At 48.8% G+C, this 21,925-nt stretch overlaps 1 protein-coding gene across 1 annotated transcript in view; it reads left to right on the forward strand.

The window, feature by feature from the left end:
* Positions 1-7,113: 7,113 nt before the first annotated feature.
* The window catches only part of sacm1lb (SAC1 like phosphatidylinositide phosphatase b), an 88,596-nt gene continuing 73,784 nt past the window's right edge, over positions 7,114-21,925 (forward strand). Inside the window, exon 1 of the mRNA XM_070880320.1 lies at positions 7,114-7,182. Coding sequence (XP_070736421.1) covers positions 7,151-7,182 — 32 coding nt within the window. The 5' untranslated portion in view covers positions 7,114-7,150. The remainder of the gene's footprint in view (positions 7,183-21,925) is intronic.

A 21,925-nucleotide genomic window follows, 5' to 3' on the forward strand; every position in this document is an offset into this window, starting at 1 on the left:
CTGCTCTGTCAGGTGGATATCAAAGATCCCATGGCACGATTTCAGAGAAGCGCAGGGGAATTATCCCGGGATCCTGGCCAATAATTATCCCTCAACCATGCCTTAAAAAGAAATGAACTGGTCATTATCAGATTGCTATTTGTGCGCAAATTGGCTGTTGTGTTTCCTGCTTTACAATAGGGACTACACTCCAAAAAGCACTTCATTGGCTGTAAAGCGCTTTAAAAAAAGAAAAGAAAGACTTGCATTTATATAGCGCCTTTTGCGACCACTGGACGTCTCAAAGCGGCGTATAACGCCCCTCACACCAGCCATCCCCTTTACACGCGGGGCGTTGAAGCGTGTCAGCACTACACGGAGCCTCTGCGTAGCGCTGCCGATCATGCCCCAGAAGCGCCGCTCCAGGAAGTGAAGGATGTGAGATTGTGCTCCCCTCTGCACGGCTTCCACTGTCCACCGGGGGAGTGGGGACCGGGGCAGAGTGGGGACCGGGGCAGGGTGGGACCGGCGGAGTGGGGACCGGGGCAGAGTGGGACCGGGGGAGTGGGGACCGGGGGCAGGGTGAGACCGGGGGAGTGGGGACCGGGGCAGGGTGGGACCGGGGGAGTGGGGACCTGGGCAGGGTGGGACCGGGGGAGTGCGCCGGGACAGGGTGGGACCGGGGGAGTGGGGACCGGGGCAGGGTGGGACCGGGGGAGTGGGGACCGGGGCAGGGTGGGACCGGGAGAAGGGATGGGGGGGGGGCGCCGGGACAGGGTGGGACCGGGGGAGTGGGGACCGGGGCAGGGGGGGACCGGGGGAGGGCGCTGGGACAGGGTGGGACCGGGGGAGTGGGGACCGGGGCAGGGTGGGATCGGGGGAGTGGGGACCGGGGCAGGGTGGGACCGGGGGAGTGGGGACCGGGGCAGGGTGGGACCGGGGGAGGGGGAATCGGGGCAGGGTGGGACCGGGGGCAGGGTGGGACTGGGGGAGGGGGGAACCGGGGCAGGGTGTGACCGGGGGCAGGGTGGGACAGGTTTGCCGCACGCTCCTTCCGCTGCCTGCGCTTGGTTTCTGCATGCTCTTGGCGACGAGACTCGAGGTGCTCAGCGCCCTCCCGGATGCTCTTAATGTTGAACACTGGCTGTTGCTAGGGTGATCTGTAATCCTTTCTCTCTCTCCCTCTATCTCTCTCAACTGTTAGGCTGGGGTGTCTCTCTCTCTCTCTCCCCCATACTAACACACCCTGTTGTGTACTTTCGAAAGAGCAGATGTGTGGACCTGCCTCTCTCTTCCCCAGCCCTCCCTCAAACCCTCCCAAGGCCCACGCACAGTTTAATCTGTAGGGACCCTGTTTTGCTCAATATGTCAAATGGTATCAGCGGCCAGGCCAGTACAATCACATAAAACGAGATCATGTGAGTATTGTAATGCATTTGCTTCATAGCAACACATTGCTGTGAAGAACTAGTTGGTTTATTAGCAAAAGGTTTAACAATCACACTACACATTACCAGTAGAGGAATGTAGAGGGATGTGATCGGGGCCCAGGAGAGCCAAGGGCCCGGGGCAGCAAGGTCCAGCCCACACTGTGCGATATGTGAGCGCACTAGGTCCGTGCAGCAGAGCAGGTCTCCAGTCGTCCTGGTTAACCCTTGCCACTGGACCAAGACCTCGCTCTGTCAAGCCTCGTGTGGTGGCTGGTGTGCAACGGTCACCCCACGTTAAAAAAATCCACCCACAGGCATCTTCCACCCTTCAGGATGTAGTTCGGGATCCGGAATATTAGGTCCTTCATTGAAACATCTGTGAACTCATTCCTTTTCGGCGTGGAAGCAAGTCATTCTCGCTTCGAGGGACTGCTTATGATGATGACATTACCAGTTCATCCACCAGGCTCACAACCACCTGCCTCATCGTGACTCCCCTGAACCTAACAGGCTGGAGTTTTATTGAGTCTTGTGAACATCACGTGACTGGCTAAGCCACTCCCTACTCAACAGCTCGACAAACCTGTGAGCATACATTACAGGTGTGACAAAGAAAAGACATCACTCTGAAATAATACGCATAAATGAATGCCTTTGCATAAGTATTCACTATAGTTGGAGAATATCTACGCTGTGGAGATTTGATAAGAGGTGTTTAAAATCATGAAGGGTCTTGAGAGAGTAGATAGAGAGAAACTGTTTTCCAATGGTGGAAGAGTCGATAACCAGAGGACACAGATTTATTGGCCGAGAAATTCCGGTCGACTGCTTCCCGCGAGCGCTCGACAGATAAAGGTAAAAAAGATGCGCCCCTACTGTTCCTGCTGCGCCCACGCGAGTTCCCGGTCCTGAGGCCACTGACTGCCTGTCGCAGCACATGCACGTCGGCACATGCGCAGGGCCAGAGCTGCAGTCACATGGCTCTGGGCAGCCAATCCAGATACAGTATTTTCTCATTCATAATAATGGGAACTCCATAAGTTGGAGAACCCATTATTATGAATGAGAAACCCCCCCCTCCCAACACACAAAACACTTATAAAAAATAGAAAAAATACACCTCATATTTAAGATTAATTTAAATTAAAGTTAATAAATGTCTTATTAAAAAAAAATATTTTCCCGGTTTTTATTGAAGTTTTTTTAATTATGGTTTGAAATAAACCTACCTTAGTGGGCAGGGTTTTTAACATTAAAATGTGTTTTTTAAATTTTATTTTACATGTTTTAAAACTCTTATGCCTGTAAAAGTAGGCTATAAGAACTTAAGAACATAAGAAATAGGTGCAGGAGTAGGCCATACAGCCCCTCGAGCCTGCACCACCATTCAATATGATCATGGCTGATCATTTTTGCAACTTCAGTACCCCATTCCTGCTTTCTCTCCATACCCCTTGATCCCTTTCGCTGTAAGGGCCATATCTAACTCCCTTTTAAATATGTCTAACGAACTGGCCTCAACAACTTCCTGTGGTAGAGAATTCCACTGGTTCACAATTCCCTGAGTGAAGAAGTTTCTCCTCATCTCGGTCCTAAATGGCTTACCCCTTATCCTTAGACTGTGACCCCTGGTTCTGGACTTCAACATCTGGAATATTCTTCCTGCATCTAACCTGTCCAATCCCGTCAGAAGTTTATATGTTTCTATGAGATCCCCTCTCATTCTTCTAAATTCCAGTGAATATAAGCCTAGTTGATCCAGTCTTTCTTCATATGTCAGTCCTGCCATCCCGGGAATCAGTCTGGTGAACCTTCGCTGCACTCTCTCAATAGCAAGAATGTCCTTCCTCAGATTAGAAGACCAAAACTGTACACAATACTCCAGGTGTGGCCTCACCAAGGCCCTGTACAACTGTAGTAATACCTCCCTGCTCTTATACTCAAATCCCCTCGGTATGAAGGCCAACATGCCATTTGCCTTCTTCACCGCTGTACCTGCATGCCAACTTTCAATGACTGATGTACCATGACACCCAGGTCTCGTTGCACCTCCCCTTTTACTAATTACCTATTGAGATAATATTCAGCCTTCCTGTTTTTGCCACCAAAGTGGATAACCTCACATTTATCTACATTATACTGCATCTGCCATGCATTTGCCCACTCACTTAAACCTGCCCAAGTCACTCTGCAGCCTCTTAGCATCCTCCTCACAGCTCACACTGCCACCTATTCAATTCCTTCATCTAAATCATTAATGTATATAGTAAATAGCTGGGGTCCCAGCACTGAACCTTGCGGTACCCCACTAGTCACTGCCTGCCATTCTGAAAGGACCTGTTTATTCCTACTCTTTGCTTCCTGTCTGCCAACCAGTTCTCTATCCACGTCAATGCATTACCCCCAATACCATGTGCTTTAATTTTGCACACCAATCACTTGTGTGGGACCTTGACAAAAGCCTTTTGAAAGTCCAAATACACCACATCCACTGGTTCTCCCTTATCCACTCTACTAGTTACATCCTCAAAAATCCTCAAACAAATGTCAAGCATGATTTCCCTTTCATAAATCCATGCTGACTTGGATTGATCCTGTCACTGCTTTCCAAATGCGCTGCTATTACATCTTTAATAATTGATTCCAATATTTTCCCCACTTCTGATGTCAGGCTAATCGGTCTGTAATTCCCTGTTTTCTCTCTCACTCCTTTTTAAAAAAGTGGGGTTACATTAGCTACTCTCCAATCCATAGGGATTGATCCAGAGTCTATAGAATGTTGGAAAATGACCACCATCGTTTACAATATACATAGATGACCTGGAAGAGGGGACAGAGTGTAGTGTAACAAAATTTGCAGATGGCACAAAGATTAGTGGGAAAGCAGGTTGTGTAGAGGACACAGAGAGGCTGCAAAGAGATTTAGATAGGTTAAATGAATGGGCTAAGGTTTGGCAGATGGAATACAATGTCGGAAAATGTGAGGTCATCCACCTTGGGAAAAAAAAACAGTAAAAGGGAATATTATTTGAATGGGGAGAAATTACAACATGCTGCGGTGCAGAGGGACCTGGGGATCCTTGTGCATGAAACTCTTTTGGATTTTACCTGTAAAACATAAACATTAATCTGTGTCCCCCGACCTGGATGACACACCAGACATTTACAAGGCCCTTTTTTTTTCCTTTTTTTTGTGTTTTTCTTTTTTTTTTGGTTTTTTTTTGGGCACTAATATCACATTTTTTTTTTCCCTTCCAGTGCGCCCTATAAAAGGGGAGGGGGACACTAAAAGCACCGGCAATTAAAACAAATTAAACTTTAAAACGTAAAATCAAATTAAAATTTGGTTGCCGGGCGTGATGATGCACTCCAGTCCCTCCGGTGACCACCTCTTCCTTGTGCATGAATCCCAAAAAGTTAGTTTGCAGGTGCAGCAGGTAATCAGGAAGGCGAATGGAATGTTGGCCTTCATTGCGAGAGGGATGGAGTACAAAAGCAGGGAGGTCCTGCTGCAACTGTATAGGGTATTGGTGAGGCCGCACCTGGAGTACTGCGTGCAGTTTTGGTCACCTTACTTAAGGAAGGATATACTAGCTTTTGAGGGGGTACAGAGACGATTCACGAGGCTGATTCCGGAGATGAGAGGGTTACCTTATGATGATAGATTGAGCAGACTGGGTCTTTACTCGTTGGAGTTCAGAAGGATGAGGGGTGATCTTATAGAAACATTTAAAATAATGAAAGGGATAGACAAGATCGAGGCAGAGAGGTTGTTTCCACTGGTCGGGGAGACTAGAACTAGGGGGCACAGCCTCAAAATACGGAGGAGCCAATTTAAAATCGAGTTGAGAAGGAATTTCTTCTCCCAGAGGATTGTGAATCTGTGGACTTCTCTGCCCAAGGAAGCAGTTGAGGCTAGCTCATTGAATGTATTCAAGTCACAGATAGATAGATTTTTAACCAATAAGGGAATTAAGGGTTACGGGGAGCGGGCGGGTAAGTGGAGCTGAGTCCACGGCCAGATCAGCCATGATCTTGTTGAATGGCGGAGCAGGCTCGAGGGGCTAGATGGCCTACTCCTGTTCCTAGCTCTTATGTTCTTATTAATGTTGGGCAAGTCCAGAACCAGGGGTCACAGTCTAAGGATAAGGGGTAAGTCATTTAGGACCGAGATGAGGAGAAACTTCTTCACCCAGAGAGTGGTGAACCTGTGGAATTCTCTACCACAGAAAGTTGTTGAGGCCAATTCACTAAATATATTCAAAAAGGAGTTAGATGAAGTCCTTACTACTCGGGGGATCAAGGGGTATGGCGAGAAAGCAGGAAGGGGGTACTGAAGTTTCATGTTCAGCCATGAACTCATTGAATGGCGGTGCAGGCTCGAAGGGCCGAATGGCCTGCTCCTGCACCTATTTTCTATGTTTCTATGTTTCTATGTGTGAATGTCCTGGGATACGGAGGACGACCTTGACAGATCGGAAAAGCCGGTTTTCAGTGCATACGGATTTTTTAGGCCAATGTAATCGGCAGAAGAACCAGAGGCGACATGAGGAAAACCTTTTTTACGCAGCGAGTGGTTAGGATCTGGAATGCGCTGCCTGAGAGGGTGGTGGAGGCAGACTCAATCATAGCTCCTTAAAACCTGTCTCTTTGCCCAAGCTTTTGGTCACCCGCGCTAATTTCTCCTTATGCGGCTCGGTGTCAAATTTTTAAAATCTCATAATACTCCTGTGAAGCGCCCTGGGACTTTTCACATAGATTTTTGTTGAGTATATTCAAGGCTGAGATCGATAGATTTTTGGACTCTCGGGGAATCGAGGGATATGGGGATCGGGCGGGAAAGTGGAGTTGAGGTCGAAGATCAGCCGTGATCTTATTGAATGGCGGAGCAGGCTCGAGGGGCCGAATGGCCGACTCCTGCTCCTGTTCTTATGTTCTTACTACGTTAAAGGCGCTATATAAATGCAAGTTTTCGTTGTTTAAAAGCACTTTCTGTTTCTTATTTGAGATTTGCAGCATTGGCTGCTTGTGCATGGAATCAGTATATTGTCCACATTGAGGTGAACAGTGGGGGAAGCAGCAGGTGTGTGAGTGCTGACAGAGGGGCCAGGTGTTGCTGTTGTTGTTGTCACGGTTTTACCTGGTGTCCCCTTTGGGGGCGGGGTTTGGGGAGGGGGGCGGGGTTTGCCGAGAGGGGGCGGGGTTTTGTGCAGTGGGCGGGGTTTGCCGCGAGGGGGCGGGGTTTTGTGCAGTGGGCGGGGTTTGCCGCGAGGGGGCGGGGTTTTGTGCAGTGGGCGGGGTTTGTTGTGACGGTGCGAGGTAAGTGCGGGGGGGGCGGGTTTTTTTTTCGATAGGGGGCCGGAGTTTGCTGAGCGCGGTCTCGGGCCGGGGGCGGGGTTTGCCGGGAGGGGGCGGGGTCAGTGCCGGGGGGCGGGGTTTATGCAGAGGGACGGGGTTTGCCGAGAGGGGGCGGGGTCAGTGCCGAGAGGGGGCGGGGTCAGTGCCGGGAGGGGGCGGGGTTAGTGCCGGGGGACGGGGTTTGCCTAGAGGGGGCGGGGTCAGTTCCGGGAGGGGGCGGGGTCAGTGCCGGGGGGCGGGGTTTATGCAGGGGGACGGGGTTTGCCGAGAGGGGGCGGGGTCAGTGCCGGGAGGGGCGGGGTCAGTGCCGCTTTGTGTCCGGCGCCGGGCGGCTCCGGGGTCACAGGTCAGGCCGGGCCGGGCGGGGGGGCGGAGACAGCAAAATGGCGGCGGCCGCGTACGAGACGCTGAAACTGTGAGTGAGGGATGGCGGGGAGGGGGAAGAGCCCGAACCCGGGCCCGGGGGGAGAGAGAGCCAGTGTCTCCCCGCTTCCCGGCTCGGCCCGGCTCGCGGGGTTTGCGACGCGAGGCCTGGGGCCCAGGCCGCGGCGAGGCGAGGCCCCGGCAGTCCCCGTGGGAACGGGACAAGGTCCCGGAGGTGTATTTGCCGCGGGTCGAGGATAATGTTCGCCAAGGGCGGCCTCTGAGTGGTGTCACATAGAGAGACACACTTGCATTGGTATAGCGCCTTTCACCACCACCCGACGTCTCATAAGAAACAGGAGTCGGCCATTCGGCCCCTCGAGCCTGCTCCGCCATTCAATATAACCATGGCTGATCCGATCATGGGCTCAGCTCCACTCCCCGCCCGCTCCCCTTATCCCCTTATAGTTTAAGAAACTGTCTATTTCTGTCTTAAATATATTCAATGTCCCAGCTTCCACAGCTCTCTGTGAGTTCCACAGATTTACAACCCTCTCAGAGAAGAAATTTCTCCTCATCTCAGTTTTAAATGGGCGGCCCCTTATTCTAAGACCATGCCCCCTAGTTCTAGTCTCCCCCATCAGTGGAAACATCCTCTCTGCATCCACCTTGTCAAGCCCCCTCATAATCTTACACGTTTCGATAAGATCACCTCTCATTCTTCTGAACTCCAATGAGTAGAGGCTCAACCTTTCCTTATGTCAACAACCCTCATCCCCAGAATCAACCTGGTGAACCTTCTCTGAACAACCTCCAAAGCAAATATATCCTTCCTTAAATACGGAGACCAAAACTGCACGCAGTACTCCAGGTGTGGCCTCACCAATATCCTGTACAGTTGTAGCAGGACTTCTCTGCTTTTATACTCTATCCCCTTTACAATAAAGGCCAACATTCCAATTGCCTTCCTGATCACTTGCTGTACCTGCATATAACTTTTTGTGTTTTATGTACAATGACCCCCAGGTCCCTCTGTACTGCAAGTCATTAATCTAGATTGTAAATAGTTGAGGCCCCAGCACTGATCCCTGCGGCACCCCACTAATCACTGTTTGCCAACTGGAAAATGACCCTTTTATCCTGACTTTCTGTTAGTTAGCCAATCCTCTATCCATGCTAATATATTACTCCCAACCCCGTGAACTTTTATCTTGTGCAGTAACTTTTTATGTGGCACCTTATCAAATGCCTTCTGGAAATCCAAATACACCACATCCACTGGTTCCCCTTTATCCACCCTGTTCGTTACATCCTCAAAGAACTCCAGCAAATTTGTCAAACATGATTTCCCTTTCATAAAATCATGCTGACTCTGCTTGATTGAATTATTCTTTTCCAAATGTCCTGCTACTGCTTCCTTAATAATGGACTCCAGCATTTTCCCAACGACAGATGTTAGGCTAACTGGTCTATAGTTTCCTGCTTTTTGTCTGCCTCCTTTTTTAAATAGGGGCATTACATTTGCGGTTTTCCAATCTGCTGGGACCTCTCCAGAATCCAAGGAATTTTGGTACATTACAGCCAATGCATCCACTATCCCTGCAGCCACTTCTTTTAAGACCCAATGATGTAAGCCATCAGATCCGGGGGACTTGTCTGCCTTTAGTCCCATTATTTTACCGAGTACTACTACTTTAGCGGTAGTGATTGTATTAAAGTTCCTCCTTCCCTATAGCCCTTTGATTATCCACTATTGGGATGTTTTTAGTGTCTTCGACTGTGAAGACCAGTACAAAATATTTATTCAACGTCTCTGCCATTTCCCTGTTCCCCATTATTAATTCCCCAGTCTCATCCTTTAGGGGACCAACATTTACTTTACCCACTCTTTTTCAATTGCCTTCTCCTTATTCTTAAACTTTTTACATTTTTGCTCACCTGAATCCTCCCCCCCACTTTACAGCCAATGAAATACTTTTTGGAGTGTCGTCACTGTTGTATTGTGGAAAATGTGGCAGCCAATTTGTACACAGCAAGCTCCCACAAACAGCAATGTGATAATGTCCAGATAATCTGTTTTTAGTGATGTTGGTTGAGGAACAAATATTGACCCCAGAATACTGGAGAGAACTCCCCTGCTCTTCGAAATAGTGCCATGGGATCTTTTACATCCACCTGAGAGAGCAGACAGGGCCTCGGTTTAACATCTCATCAGAAAGACGGCACCTCCGACAGTGGACGCTCTTCAGTACTGTCCCTCCGACAGTGCAGCACTCCCTCGGTACTGTCCCTCTGACAGTGCGGCGCTCCCTCAGTACTGCTCCTCCGACAGTGCGACGCTTCCTCAGTACTGCCCCTCCGACAGTGCTGCGCTCCCTCAGTACTGCCCCTCTGACAGTGCAGCGCTCCCTCAGTACTGCCCTTCCGACAGTGCAGCGCTCCCTCAGTACTGCCCCTCCGACAGTGCTGGAGTTGGAGAACAGGTTTATGTATTGAATGTGTTTGGCCTGGTCTTTTACCTTTTAACCCAAGCTTTAACCCTGCCAACACAGCTTGTATTTATATAGCACCTTTAAAGTAGTAAAACGTCCCGAGGCGCTTCACGGTTGCATTATAAAACAAAATTTGACACCGAGCCACAAAAGGAGATATTGGGGTGGATGAGCAAAAGCTTGGTCAAAGAGGTAGGTTTTAAGGTGTGTCTTTGAGGAAAGGAAGAGGTTTAGGGAGGGAATTCAAGAGTTTGGGGCCCAGGCAGCTGAAGGCACGGCCGCCAATGGTGGAGTGATTAAAATCAGGGATGCTCAAGAGAGCAGAATTAGAGGAGTGCAAAGGTCTTGGAGGTTTGTGGGGCTGGAGGTGGTTACAGAGATAGGGAGAGGGGCGAGGGCCATGGAGGGATTTGTAATCAAGGATGAGAATGTTAAAATCGAGTGGTGCCAGATTTGGAGCCAATGTGAACTGGGCTGCTGCTGTTTCGGTTCCTAGCCGGGCTGCACTACATTGCAAGGCTGGCATTCATTGGCAATTTAACTCCCCCGAGATCACAGGTTTGGCTCTTGTGGGAAATGGAAAATGTAAGCCGAGTCCTTAAGGAGCCTGATAACCGAGCGCTTTTCTGAAGATGGAGTAAAGACAAGTTTGTTGGGGCAGTGTCGTGGGAGTTTTTTTCACACGGAAAAGAAAGACTTGCATTTATATAGCACCTTTCACAACCACCGGATGTCCCATAGAGCTTTACAGCCAATTAAGTACTTTTGAAGTGTAGTCAGTGTTGTAAAGTAACAATTAAAAGTCAAGTAAAATGTTTTGTGATGTACCCGACTTGGTGATGTGACAGAAGTGTTCTTTTTGTCTGCACTAACACCCCTTGGATAAAAGGCGAGTGGGGAAATTGGACGTGTGTTAGTCACCAGATCCAAGATCCCTAAAAAAAAAACAATGGTGCTGGTGGTGACAGTGTCTGGGGTATGGCACAAGTCTCCGCATTTTGCTATTTTTAAGATTTGGTTTTGAATGTAGGCAGTGCTGATAAGGCAGCATTTATTATTCAGAGCCTACTGGAGTCGCCTGTCAGCCAGGCCAGGTTGCTAGTGAACCAGTTGGATTTTTATGACAATCTGGCAGCTTTTTGAGTCATTTTTATTCTGGTGCCGGCCCACAGATAAATTGAATTCAGTTTTGCGACTTGCCACAGTGGGCCCTGACCTCGTGACCATCGGGTTACTTGTTCATTACTGCATATTCTGCTTAGTTCTGCAGTCTCTGGGTCTTGGTGTTTAAGGAAGAACGTCCCAGTTGGAATCCTCAATCCACTAGAATGAATCGATAGATTTTTGGACTCTCTGGGAAATCAAGGGATATGGGGATCGGGCGGGAAAGTGGAGTTGAGGTCGAAGATCAGCCGTGATCTTATTGAATGGCGGAGCAGGCTCGAGGGGCCGAATGGCCTACTCCTGCTTATGTTATGTTATGAATCATAGAACAGTTACAGCACAGGAGGAGGCCATTCGGCCCATCGAGCCTGTGCCGGCTCTCTGCAAGAGCACCTCAGCCAGTCCCACTCCCCTCGCCCTTTCCCCGTAGTCCTGCAAATATTTTTCCTTCAGGTACTTATCCAACTCTCTTTTGAAAGCCACGATTGAGTCTGACTCCACCACCCTCTCAGGCAGCGCATTCCAGATCCTAACCACTCGCTGTGTTGAAAATAAAAAAGTGGTTTGTATCTGCTGCAACCACATTTTAATTCAGCAGACATTTTCCCAAACTATGCTGTTTATCTCACCATTTATTGTCAACTTTAATTTTAAAATTTCATTCTTGGGATGTGGGTGTAGCTGCCCATCCCTAGTTGCCCCGAGAAAGTTTGATACAACTGAAAAGCCTTGCCTGGCCACTTCCAAGGGCAGTTAAGTGTCAACCACATTAGTGTGGGATTGAGTGTCACATCAGCCAGACCAACGTTTCCTCTAAGCTATGCTGCCAGGCAACTTCCTGTGGCTTTTCCAATGTGAAATTTCATGCATACGTGAAACTGTGAATGGGCCACACAGCCCCTTAAAGGGTACATGCCCAAATTTAAATTTGTGGGAACATTGGGTCAGATCAGGTAAGGACGGCAGGATTTCTTCCTTAATCATCATCAGAGGCAGTCCCTCGGAATCGAGGAAGACTTGCTTCCACTCTAAAAGTGAGTTCTCAGGTGGCTGAACAGTCCAATACGGGAATTACAGTCTCTGTCACAGGTGGGACAGACAGTGGTTGAGGGAAAGGGAGGGTGGGACTGGTTTGCCGCACGCTCCTTCCGCTGCCTGTGCTTGGTTTCTGCATGCTCTCGGCGACGAGACTCGAGGTGCTCAGCGCCCTCCCGGATGCACTTCCTCCTTTTAGGGCGGTCTTTGGCCAGGGACTCCCAGGTGTCGGTGGGGATGTTGCACTTTATCAGGGAGGCTTTGAGGGTGTCCCTGTAACGTTTCCTCTGCCCACCTTTGGCTCATTGCCATGAAGGAATTCCGAGTAGAGCGCTTGCTTTGGGAATCTCGTGTCTGGCATGCGGACTATGTGGCCTGCATGTGGCTTAAAGGGCATTGATGAACCAGGTGGCTTTCTCGGACAATCCACCAGCTTCGTGGCCACTTTTAAACTGCCATGGTGGGATTTGAATTTGCGTTCTCTGGATTATCGGTAACAGAATATAACTGCATTACTCTACCTTATGGTTGCCAGTTAAGACCTTTCTCGGGGGCATTTCTTGTTTACGATTGACTTTAAGCCGTGAAGTTATGCTCCGTTCTGGGTACCGCACCTCGGGAAGGATATATTGACCTTGGAGAGGTATAGCGCAGATTCACCCTAACATAACATAAGAAATAGGAGCAGGAGTAGTCAATTCGGCTCCAAGGCTGATCATTGACCTTATCTCCGCTTGCACTATCCCCATATCCATTGATTCCCTTAATATCCAAAAATCTATCGATCTCGGCCTTGAATATACTCAACGACTCAGCATCCACAGTCCTCCGGGGAAGATAATTCCAAAGATTCACCACCCTCTGAGTGAAGACATTCCTCCTCATCTCAGTCCTAAATGGCCGACTCCTTATCCTGAGACTGTGACCCCTGGTTCTAGACTCTCCAGCCCGGGGGAAACATCCTCTCAGCATCTACCCTGTCAATCCCTGTAAGAATGTTGTATGTTTCAATGAGATTACCTCATTCTTCTAAACTCTAGAGAATATAGGCCCAGTCTCCTCAATCTCTCCTAATAGGGCAATCCCCCCATCCCAGGAATCAGTCTGGCGCACCTCTGCTGCAAACCCCTCTTAAAGGGTCAAATTATGAGGACATTTTGAATAAACTTGTCTGGTCATCCCTTGAGTATTGAGGTGTGATCTAATCAGGTGTTTAAAATGATAAAAGGATTCGATAGAGTAGATTCAGAGAAACTATTTCTTCTGGTGGGAGAATCTCGAACCAGTGGATGTAATCTTGAAATGAGAGCCAGGCCAATCAGGAAAAACTACTTCACACAATATGGAACTCACTCTTCCCCCAAAAGACTGTGGAGGCTAGGTCAATTGAAACTTTCAAGACTGAGATTGATGCGATTTTTATTAGATAGCAAGTAATTTAAAACATTTTAAAATTAATTCCTGGGATGTGGGTGTCACCGGAAAGGCCAGCATTTATTGCCCATCCCTTGTTGCCCTTGAGAAGGTGGCAGTGAGCGGCCTGGACCCTTTCAGAGGGCAGTTAAGAGTCAGCCACATTGCTGTGGGTCTGGAGTCACATATCGGCCAGACCGGGTAAGGACGGCAGATTTCCTTCCCTAAAGGGACATCAGTGAACCCAATGGATATGGTGCAAAGGCAGGTGGATGGCGTTGAGGAAGAGACCAGCCATGATCTAATTAAATGGTGGAATGAGCTCGAGGGGCAGACTGGCCTACTTTTCCTAATTTGCATTGCAAGAATAAAAATGGTGTGCTACTTGTACTGGTAAAGTGTTGTTGCAGTAAAATAGCTAATCTAATGAGCAGTGGCTCTGTGGTTCAGCTAACAATCCTATCGAGAGAGATTTGCTCAGGACTATTTCTGCCTGTTAAAGTTCAGGTTAATGAAGAGGAAGTATAATGTGGATAAATGTGAGGTTATCCACTTTGGTGGTAAAAACAGAGAGACAGACTATTATCTGAATGGTGACAGATTAGGAAAAGGGGAGGTGCAAAGAGACCTGGGTGTCATGGTACATCAGTCATTGAAGGTTGGCATGCAGGTGCAGCAGGCGGTTAAGAAAGCAAATGGCATGTTGGCCTTCATAGCAAGGGGATTTGAGTACAGGGGCAGGGAGGTGTTGCTACAGTTGTACAGGGCATTGGTGAGGCCACACCTGGAGTATTGTGTACAGTTTTGGTCTCCTAACCTGAGGAAGGACATTCTTGCTATTGAGGGAGTGCAGCGAAGGTTCACCAGACTGATTCCCGGGATGGCGGGACTGACCTATCAAGAAAGACTGGATCAACTGGGCTTGTATTCACTGGAGTTCAGAAGAATGAGAGGGGACCTCATAGAAACATTTAAAATTCTGACGGGGTTAGACAGGTTAGATGCAGGAAGAATGTTCCCAATGTTGGGGAAGTCCAGAACCAGGGGTCACAGTCTAAGGATAAGGGGTAAGCCATTTAGGACCGAGATGCGGAGGAACTTCTTCACCCAGAGAGTGGTGAACCTGTGGAATTCTCTACCACAGAAAGTTGTTGAGGCCAATTCACTAAATATATTCAAAAAGGAGTTAGATGAGGTCCTTACTGCTAGGGGGATCAAGGGGTATGGCGAGAAAGCAGGAATGGGGTACTGAAGTTGAATGTTCAGCCATGAACTCATTGAATGGCGGTGCAGGCTAGAAGGGCCGAATGGCCTACTCCTGCACCTATTTTCTATGTTTCTATGTTTCTATGTTTCTAAGTGATCATTAAACTTTAGAACTCTGGGTGAGCTCTTGCTTAATCAATCAATCAATCATGGACAGTCCCTCGGAATCGAGGAAGACTTGCTTCCACTCTTAAAATAAGTCCTTAGGTGACTGGACAGTCCAATACGAGAGCCACAGTCCCTGTCACAGGTGGGAAAGGGAGGGTGGGACTGGTTTGCCGCTTGGTTTCTGCATGCTCTCGGCGACGAGACTCGAGGTGCTCAGCGCCTTCCCGGATGCTTTTCCACCACTTAGGGCGGTCTTTGGCCAGGGACTCCCAGCTGTCAGTGGGGATGTTGCACTTTATCAGGGACTCCTTCACGGCAAACAAGCCAAAGGTGGGCAGAGGAAAAAATGTTACAGGGGCACCCTCAAAGCCTCTTGCTTAAGTTGGAAAATTAAAGGCAAGTAATATTCCACACAAACCAACCTTTGCATTTTGATAAACACCCATTGAATTTTTAAATAGCCCAAGGTCATTCCTCCCTGTCCATGTGCGGTGCCTTTAGACCTGGCAATGTTACGCTACACCTTTGCTAGACATCAATACAAGACAAAGGTTCAGGGCTGTGAGTATAGATTGCAAACTTTAAATCCAAATGGTAGCAACATCCCTGGCTACGAGCCAGCTAAGATTGTGCCATGTCATTCCAATCCTGGTCTGTGGTGTGGTGTTGATAATGTTTAATTCCCCAAATGTGATGTTAGCATGCCTAGCGCCAGTTCTGCTCCTGGACTTTGAGCTGTGAGCACCTCAGTGTGAAGTTAAAACCCATTGTTATAATTGCACAATGGTATCACTAGCTTTTTCCGTATTTGAGGTGATCCAAAATTCGGCTGCCCCATGTCCTAACTCACACCGAGTCCCGCTCACCCATCACCCCCTGTGCTCGCTGCCCCGTGTCCTAACTCACACCGAGTCCCGCTCACCCATCACCCCCTGTGCTCGCTGCCCCGTGTCCTAACTCGCACCGAGTCCCGCTCACCCATCACCCCCTGTGCTCGCTGCCCCGTGTCCTAACTCACACCGAGTCCCGCTCACCCATCACCCCCTGTGCCCCATGTCCTAACTCGCACCGAGTCCCGCTCACCGCTCACCCATCACCCCCTGTGCCCCATGTCCTAACTCGCACCGAGTCCCGCTCACCCATCACCCCCTGTGCTTGCTGCCCCGTGTCCTAACTCACAACGAGTTCCGTTCACCCATCACCCCCTGTGCTCGCTGCCCTGTGTCCTAACTCGCACCAAGTCCCGCTCACCCATCACCCCCTGTGCTCACTGCCCCGTGTCCTAACTCACACCGAGTCCCGCTCACCCATCACCCCCTGTGCTCGCTGACCTGCATTGGCTCCCGGTTAAGCAACGCCTCGATTTTAAAATTCTCATCCTTGTTTTCAAATCCCTCCATGGCCCTCGCCCCTCCCTATCTCTGTAACCACCTGCAGCCCTACTACCCTCCCAAGATCCCTGTGCTCCTCCAATTCTGGCCTCTTAAGCATTACTGATTTTAATCGCTCAACCATTGGTGGCCTTGCTTTCAGCTGCCTGGGTCCCAAGCTCTGGAATTCCCTCCCTGAACCTCTCCGCCTCTCTATCCCTCCTCCTTTAAGACGCTCCTTAAAACCGACCTCTTTGACTAAGCTTTTGGTCATCTGCCCTGATTTCACCTTGTATGGCTCGATGTCAACTTTGTTTATAATGTTCCTGTGCAGCGCACTGACATTTTACTATGTTAAAGGCGCTATATAAATGCAAGTTGTTCTGTTTGGCTGAAAACAAACCTTACCATGGGGGTGTGGGCAATGATGTCATCTGGACATCTTGTGGCAATCCACGTGCCAGTATTATTTGACTTGCGTCATGCGTGGCACAACCTGGTCAGGAGCCGTGGGATGAATCGCTATCCCATTTGTGGTGTTGATCATTTGTGACTTAGTTACGTGCGAGTCATTTGTTCAGCCCTTGGGATATCCGTTGTCCCCTTGGAATCTTCATCGGTTATCCTCCCTCCTTCCGGATATCCTTATTCAGAGGACATATGTCTACATCATCAGGTTTGGATAGCACCACGGGATGTGCCTGTGCTCAGAAATTGTACACTTTTATGATAACATAAGAAATAGGAGCAGGAGTCGGCCATGCGGCCCCTCGAGCCTGCTCCTCCATTTAATACGATCATGGCTGATCCAATCATGAACTCGGGTCCACTTCCCTGCCCACTCCCCATGACGTGTTAATAGATGTGAATATTTTGAATGGGGTTTGCCGGTCGATGCTGAGAGGATGTTTCCCTCGGGCTGGGGAGTCTAGAACCAGGGGTCACAGTCTCAGGATAAGGGGTCGGCCATTTAGGACTGAGATGAGGAGGAATTTCTTCACTCAGAGGGTGGTGAATCTTTGGAATTCTCTGCCCCAGAGGGCTGTGGATGCTGAGTCGTTGAGTATATTCAAGGCTGAGATCGATAGATTTTTGGACTCTCGGGGAATCGAGGGATATGGGGATCGGGCGGGAAAGTGGAGTTGAGGTCAAAGATCAGCCGTGATCTTATTGAATGGCGGGGCAGGCTCGAGGGGCTATGTGGCCTACTCCTGCTAATTCTTTTGTTCTTATTATTGATTTAAATGAGTAGAAGTGCAGATATTGCTCACCAGCAGTGCTTAACACAAACCCTGTTATGTTGTATATACTCTCTGGCATTTATATCTCTGCCGCCCCCTGCATTTAACCACTCAGCGAAGATCATGGACAGTGAGCTGTTGCTGTGCCTTGGTAATGCCACTGTGCCACAGAGCTGGGAGGCACACGGTGATCAAATGAGTTGTCTGAGCCTCTGCTTTGATTTCTTGTCTCGCCTGTCAGTTAATTGAGATTAAAAACTCTGCAGAAAGCAGCACCTTCCATTTTATTTCGATTTTTCTAGCATTTAAAAAAAAAAAACACCCAAGGCGAGTCACAAGTGGGAATAGAGGAAGCAATTGAGCCTGAACCGAGGAGGGCGTGACCGTAAAGTTGGGTTTTGAAATATAAAGCAAGACTTGCATTTCTATAGTGACTTCCACCACCTAAAATCGTCCCAAAGCGCTTTACAGCCAATGAAGTACTTTTTGGAGTGTAGTCATTGTTGTATTGTGGGAAACGCAGCAGCCAATTTGTGCACAGCAAGCTCCCACACACAGCAATGTGATAATGACCAGATAAGCTGTTTTAGTGATGTTGCTTGAGGGATAAATATTGGCCCCAGGACACCTGGGAGAACTCTTCTTCGAAATATTGCCATGGGATCTTTTACGTCACCCGAGAGAGCAGACGTGGCCTCAGTTTAACTGCTCATCCGAAAGCCTGCCCCTCCGACAGTGCGGCGCTCCCTCAGCACCGCCCCTCCTACAGTGCGGCGCTCCCTCAGCACCGCCCCTCCGACAGTGCGGCGCTCCCTCAGTACTGCCCCTCCGACATTGCAGTGCTCCTTCAGTACTGCCCTCTGACAGTGCAGCACTCCCTCAGCACTGCACTGGGAATGTCAGCCTAGATTTTTGTGCTCAAGTCTCTGGAGTGGGATTTGAATCCACAACCTTCTGACTCAGAGGCGAGGGTGCTGCCCTCTGAGCTATGGCTGAGACACAGATAGTTCTTGAGGGAAGTGGAGCGGCTAAGGGGTTTTGGGGGAGAGTTCCAGAGCGAGGGACTAGTGCGGTTGAAGACTTTGCCACTCATCTCTATATAAGCTTGCATCCATGGACAGCTTATTTAAATATCCTGATTTTATTTTGAATTTTCCCTCGCCTCTTGGAGGAAGTAGCCTGCGCTGGGGAATTATTGCACGGGCATGGAGTATGAGATTCTGGTTTTGGCAAAAGTGAACTATTGCAGATGCTGAAGATCTGAAATAAAACCTGGAAAGGCTGTAAATACTCAGCGGGTCAGGCAGATTCTGTGGAGCGAGAAACAGACTTAACGTTCCAGGCCGGAGACGTTTTGATCAGAACAGAATCTGTGTTTGGTCACTTTTCTCGATCACCTATCAGCAGTCACAGTGTGGCTCTAAGTTGGAATTGGCACCGGGTGTATTGTGGAAGAGTTGAGCGACCAGTGATGCCTTCAGAGCACTCTGAAGTAGCATAAAATTGAACTTTGCCTTTTCTTGGTTCTTGAAGGCACACATCAGACTTCAGTCTGAGATCTTGTGGTTGTGATTGCCAGCACTGATGATATGGGAGGGGTGAAGCGTGTTTTGAAATTATCAAGAATTAATGTTTTTATAAAAACATTTGTCAGTAAAAATAGAAATATGTCTAGAGAGGTTCATCGTAAATTTAATGGAGTAGAGGTGATGTATCATGTGGTGCATGGCAGCCTTAAGTCACAGTTATTTGATGGAGAAGCTGTTTTGTTGATGTCTCTTTTTATTTGTTCCTGGGATGTGGGCGTCGCTGGCAAGGCCGGCATTTATTGCCCATCCCTAATTGCCCCTTGAGAAGGTGGTGGTGAGCCGCCTTCTTGAACCGCTGCAGTCCGTGTGGTGAAGGTGCTCCCACAGTGCTGTTAGGGAGGGAGTTCCAGGATTGTGACCCAGCGACGATGAAGGAACAGCCGATATATTTCCAAGTCGGGACGGTGTGTGACTGGGAGGGGAACGTGGAGGTGGTGGTGTTCCCATGCACCTGCTGCCCTTGTCCTTCTAGGCGGTAGAGGTCGCAGGTTTGGGAGAAGAAGAAGCCTTGGCGAGTTGCTGCAGTGCATCTTGTAGATGGTACACACTGCAGCCACGGTGCGCCGGTGGTGGAGGGATTGAGTGTTGAAGGTGGTGAGTAGCGTGCCCATCAAGTGGCTGCTTTGTCCTGGATGGTGTCGAGCTTCTTGAGTGTTGTTGGAGCTGCAACTCATCCAGGCAAGTGGAGAGTATTCCATCACACTCCTGACTTGTGCCGTGTAGATGGTGGAAAGGCTTTGGGGAGTCAGGAGGTGAGTATTTTGCCTAATAAATATACAATCGAATGCTAGCAACCGTATGGAAATGATGTAAACGGTTATACAGCTGGTATTAAAAATGGACAGCAGTGCCAGCAGAAGAATAGAAAATGGAATAAAAACAAAGTAACCAGCTGCCTTGTAGGCAATTGAACAAGCCCCTGTTATATCAATAATACATTTCAAAGATAGACTTCAAAGCTGTCATCTCATTTTGGAATACTGCCATGCTACATTGGTCTTGACCCTGGGAGATTACTGCTTTATATCCATTACTGTGGACTGAATACTTTCACAACATTGTCACATCCCCCTGCTGGTTAATATGCATCTAGTTCTCTAATGGATATTGAACTGCTTTACTTTGGTCGATGTGGCTCCAATCTAATATCGGGGAGGGAGGCAAGTAAATTATTGAGCCGAAAATTGTTGCCTCGCTGGGTGCGTACGATGTGCGCATGCACCCGGTGAGGTGTCGCCAATGCCGGTTCTCGGGGCGCGATGCGCACGCGACAAGAACCGGCTTTTGCGATCTGTCGAAATGTCCTTTGACAGATTGCACGCGTCCCCAGGAGACGGACATTCACGGGCGGAGAACTCTTGCCCCGCAACTGTCCTTCAAACACTTACGCCTGGTAAAAGCATATAGCCTACTTTTACCAGCATAAGAGATTTAAAACATAGAAACATTAAATAAACAATTTTTATATTTTAAAAACTCTGTCCATGAGGTAAGTTTATTTTTAACCCTATTAAAACACCTTTTTAAAACATTTCAAAAAAACATTTTTTTTCTAAAACTTTTAATTACATTCAATTTCAATTAATTTTAAATATGTGAGGTGTTTTTTAATTTATTGTGCTGTGTTTCTGTGTTTTGCGGGGTATTCTCACTGATAGTAATGGGAACTGTACAAACCGAGCTCCCATTATCATTGGTGAGAATACTAGATGTCCATTGGTGGTCCAGGCCCACGTGATCCCAGGATACGAACACGTACCTGGAAGACATGTTCCCGTATGCTGCACAGTGAATGGAGGCCTCCGATCGCAATCCTCCGGGATCCCAAGGTATTTTCGTTAAAACAGAATCTGGTCGGAAGCGTTCGCCCGCAGGAAACCTCCGACTGAAATTTTTCCCCTTTTTTCTATATACGCAAACGGTGGGGAATGTGCTGATTACCTGATCCATCAAGCTTCTCCTGTACTGCCATGGAGCACCTTCTGCTGTGCACAATCTCCCGGGAGGGAGCTGCTTATCATTTATTTTTTATATGCAATAACAATTTAATAGACAAGACATAGTGAAACCAGGTACACCCAACAACCAGACACTTGCTGACATACCCAAATAACTTGCATTGTAAAATAATCAAGAGGCACTCAGAAACCATGGCACTCGTGAATTCTGAACTATGGATAGCCTTCAATGCACCGAACCCTTTTACACCTTAGAGCACTGCTCTTGTGACCTCTCCGAGCTCATCCTGTCCGTGAGACCCACTTCCTGCTCCCTTGACCCTATTCCCACCAAACTGCTGACCACCCAACTTCCTTTTCTGGCTCCCATGTTAGCCGACGTTGTTAACGGGTTCTCTCTCCTCAGGTACTGTCCCCCTCTCCCTCAAATCTGCCGACATCACCCCTCTCCTCAAAAAAAAAACCAACCCTCAACCCCTCCGTCCTTGCAAACTACCGCCTCATCTCCTTTCCTCCAAAGTCCTTGAACGTGTTATTGCCTCCCAAATCCGTGCCCATCTTTCCCGCAACTCCGTGTTTGAATCCCTCCAATCCGATTTCCGCCCCTGCCACATTACCGAAACGGCTCTCATCAAAGTCACAAATGACATCCTGTGTGACTGTGACAAAGACAATCTATCTCTCCTCATCCTCCTGGACCTGTCTGCAGCCTTTGACACGGCTGACCACTCCATCCTCCTCCAACGCCTCTCCACCATCGTCCAGCTGGGTGGGACTGCACTCGCCTGGGTTCCATTCTTATCCATCTAATCGTAGCCAGAGAATCTCCTGCAACGGCTTCTCTTCCCACCCCACACCGTTACCTCTGGTGTCCCCCCAGGATCTGTCCTTGGCCCCTCCTATTTCTCATCGACATGTTGCCCCTCGGCGACATCATCCGGAAACACAGCGCCAGTTTCCACGTGTACACTGATGACACCCAGCTCTACCTCCCCCCCACTGCTCTCGACCCCCTCCTCGGTCTCTAAATTGTCAGACTGCTTGTCCCACATCCAGTTCTGGATGAGCAGAAATGTTCTCCAATTGAATATTGGGAAGACCGAAACCATTGTTTTTGGTCCCCGCCACAAACTCCGTTCCCTCCATCCCTCTCCCCAAC

Source organism: Pristiophorus japonicus, chromosome 5 (assembly GCF_044704955.1).
Source record: "Pristiophorus japonicus isolate sPriJap1 chromosome 5, sPriJap1.hap1, whole genome shotgun sequence".
NCBI lineage: Eukaryota > Metazoa > Chordata > Chondrichthyes > Pristiophoridae > Pristiophorus > Pristiophorus japonicus.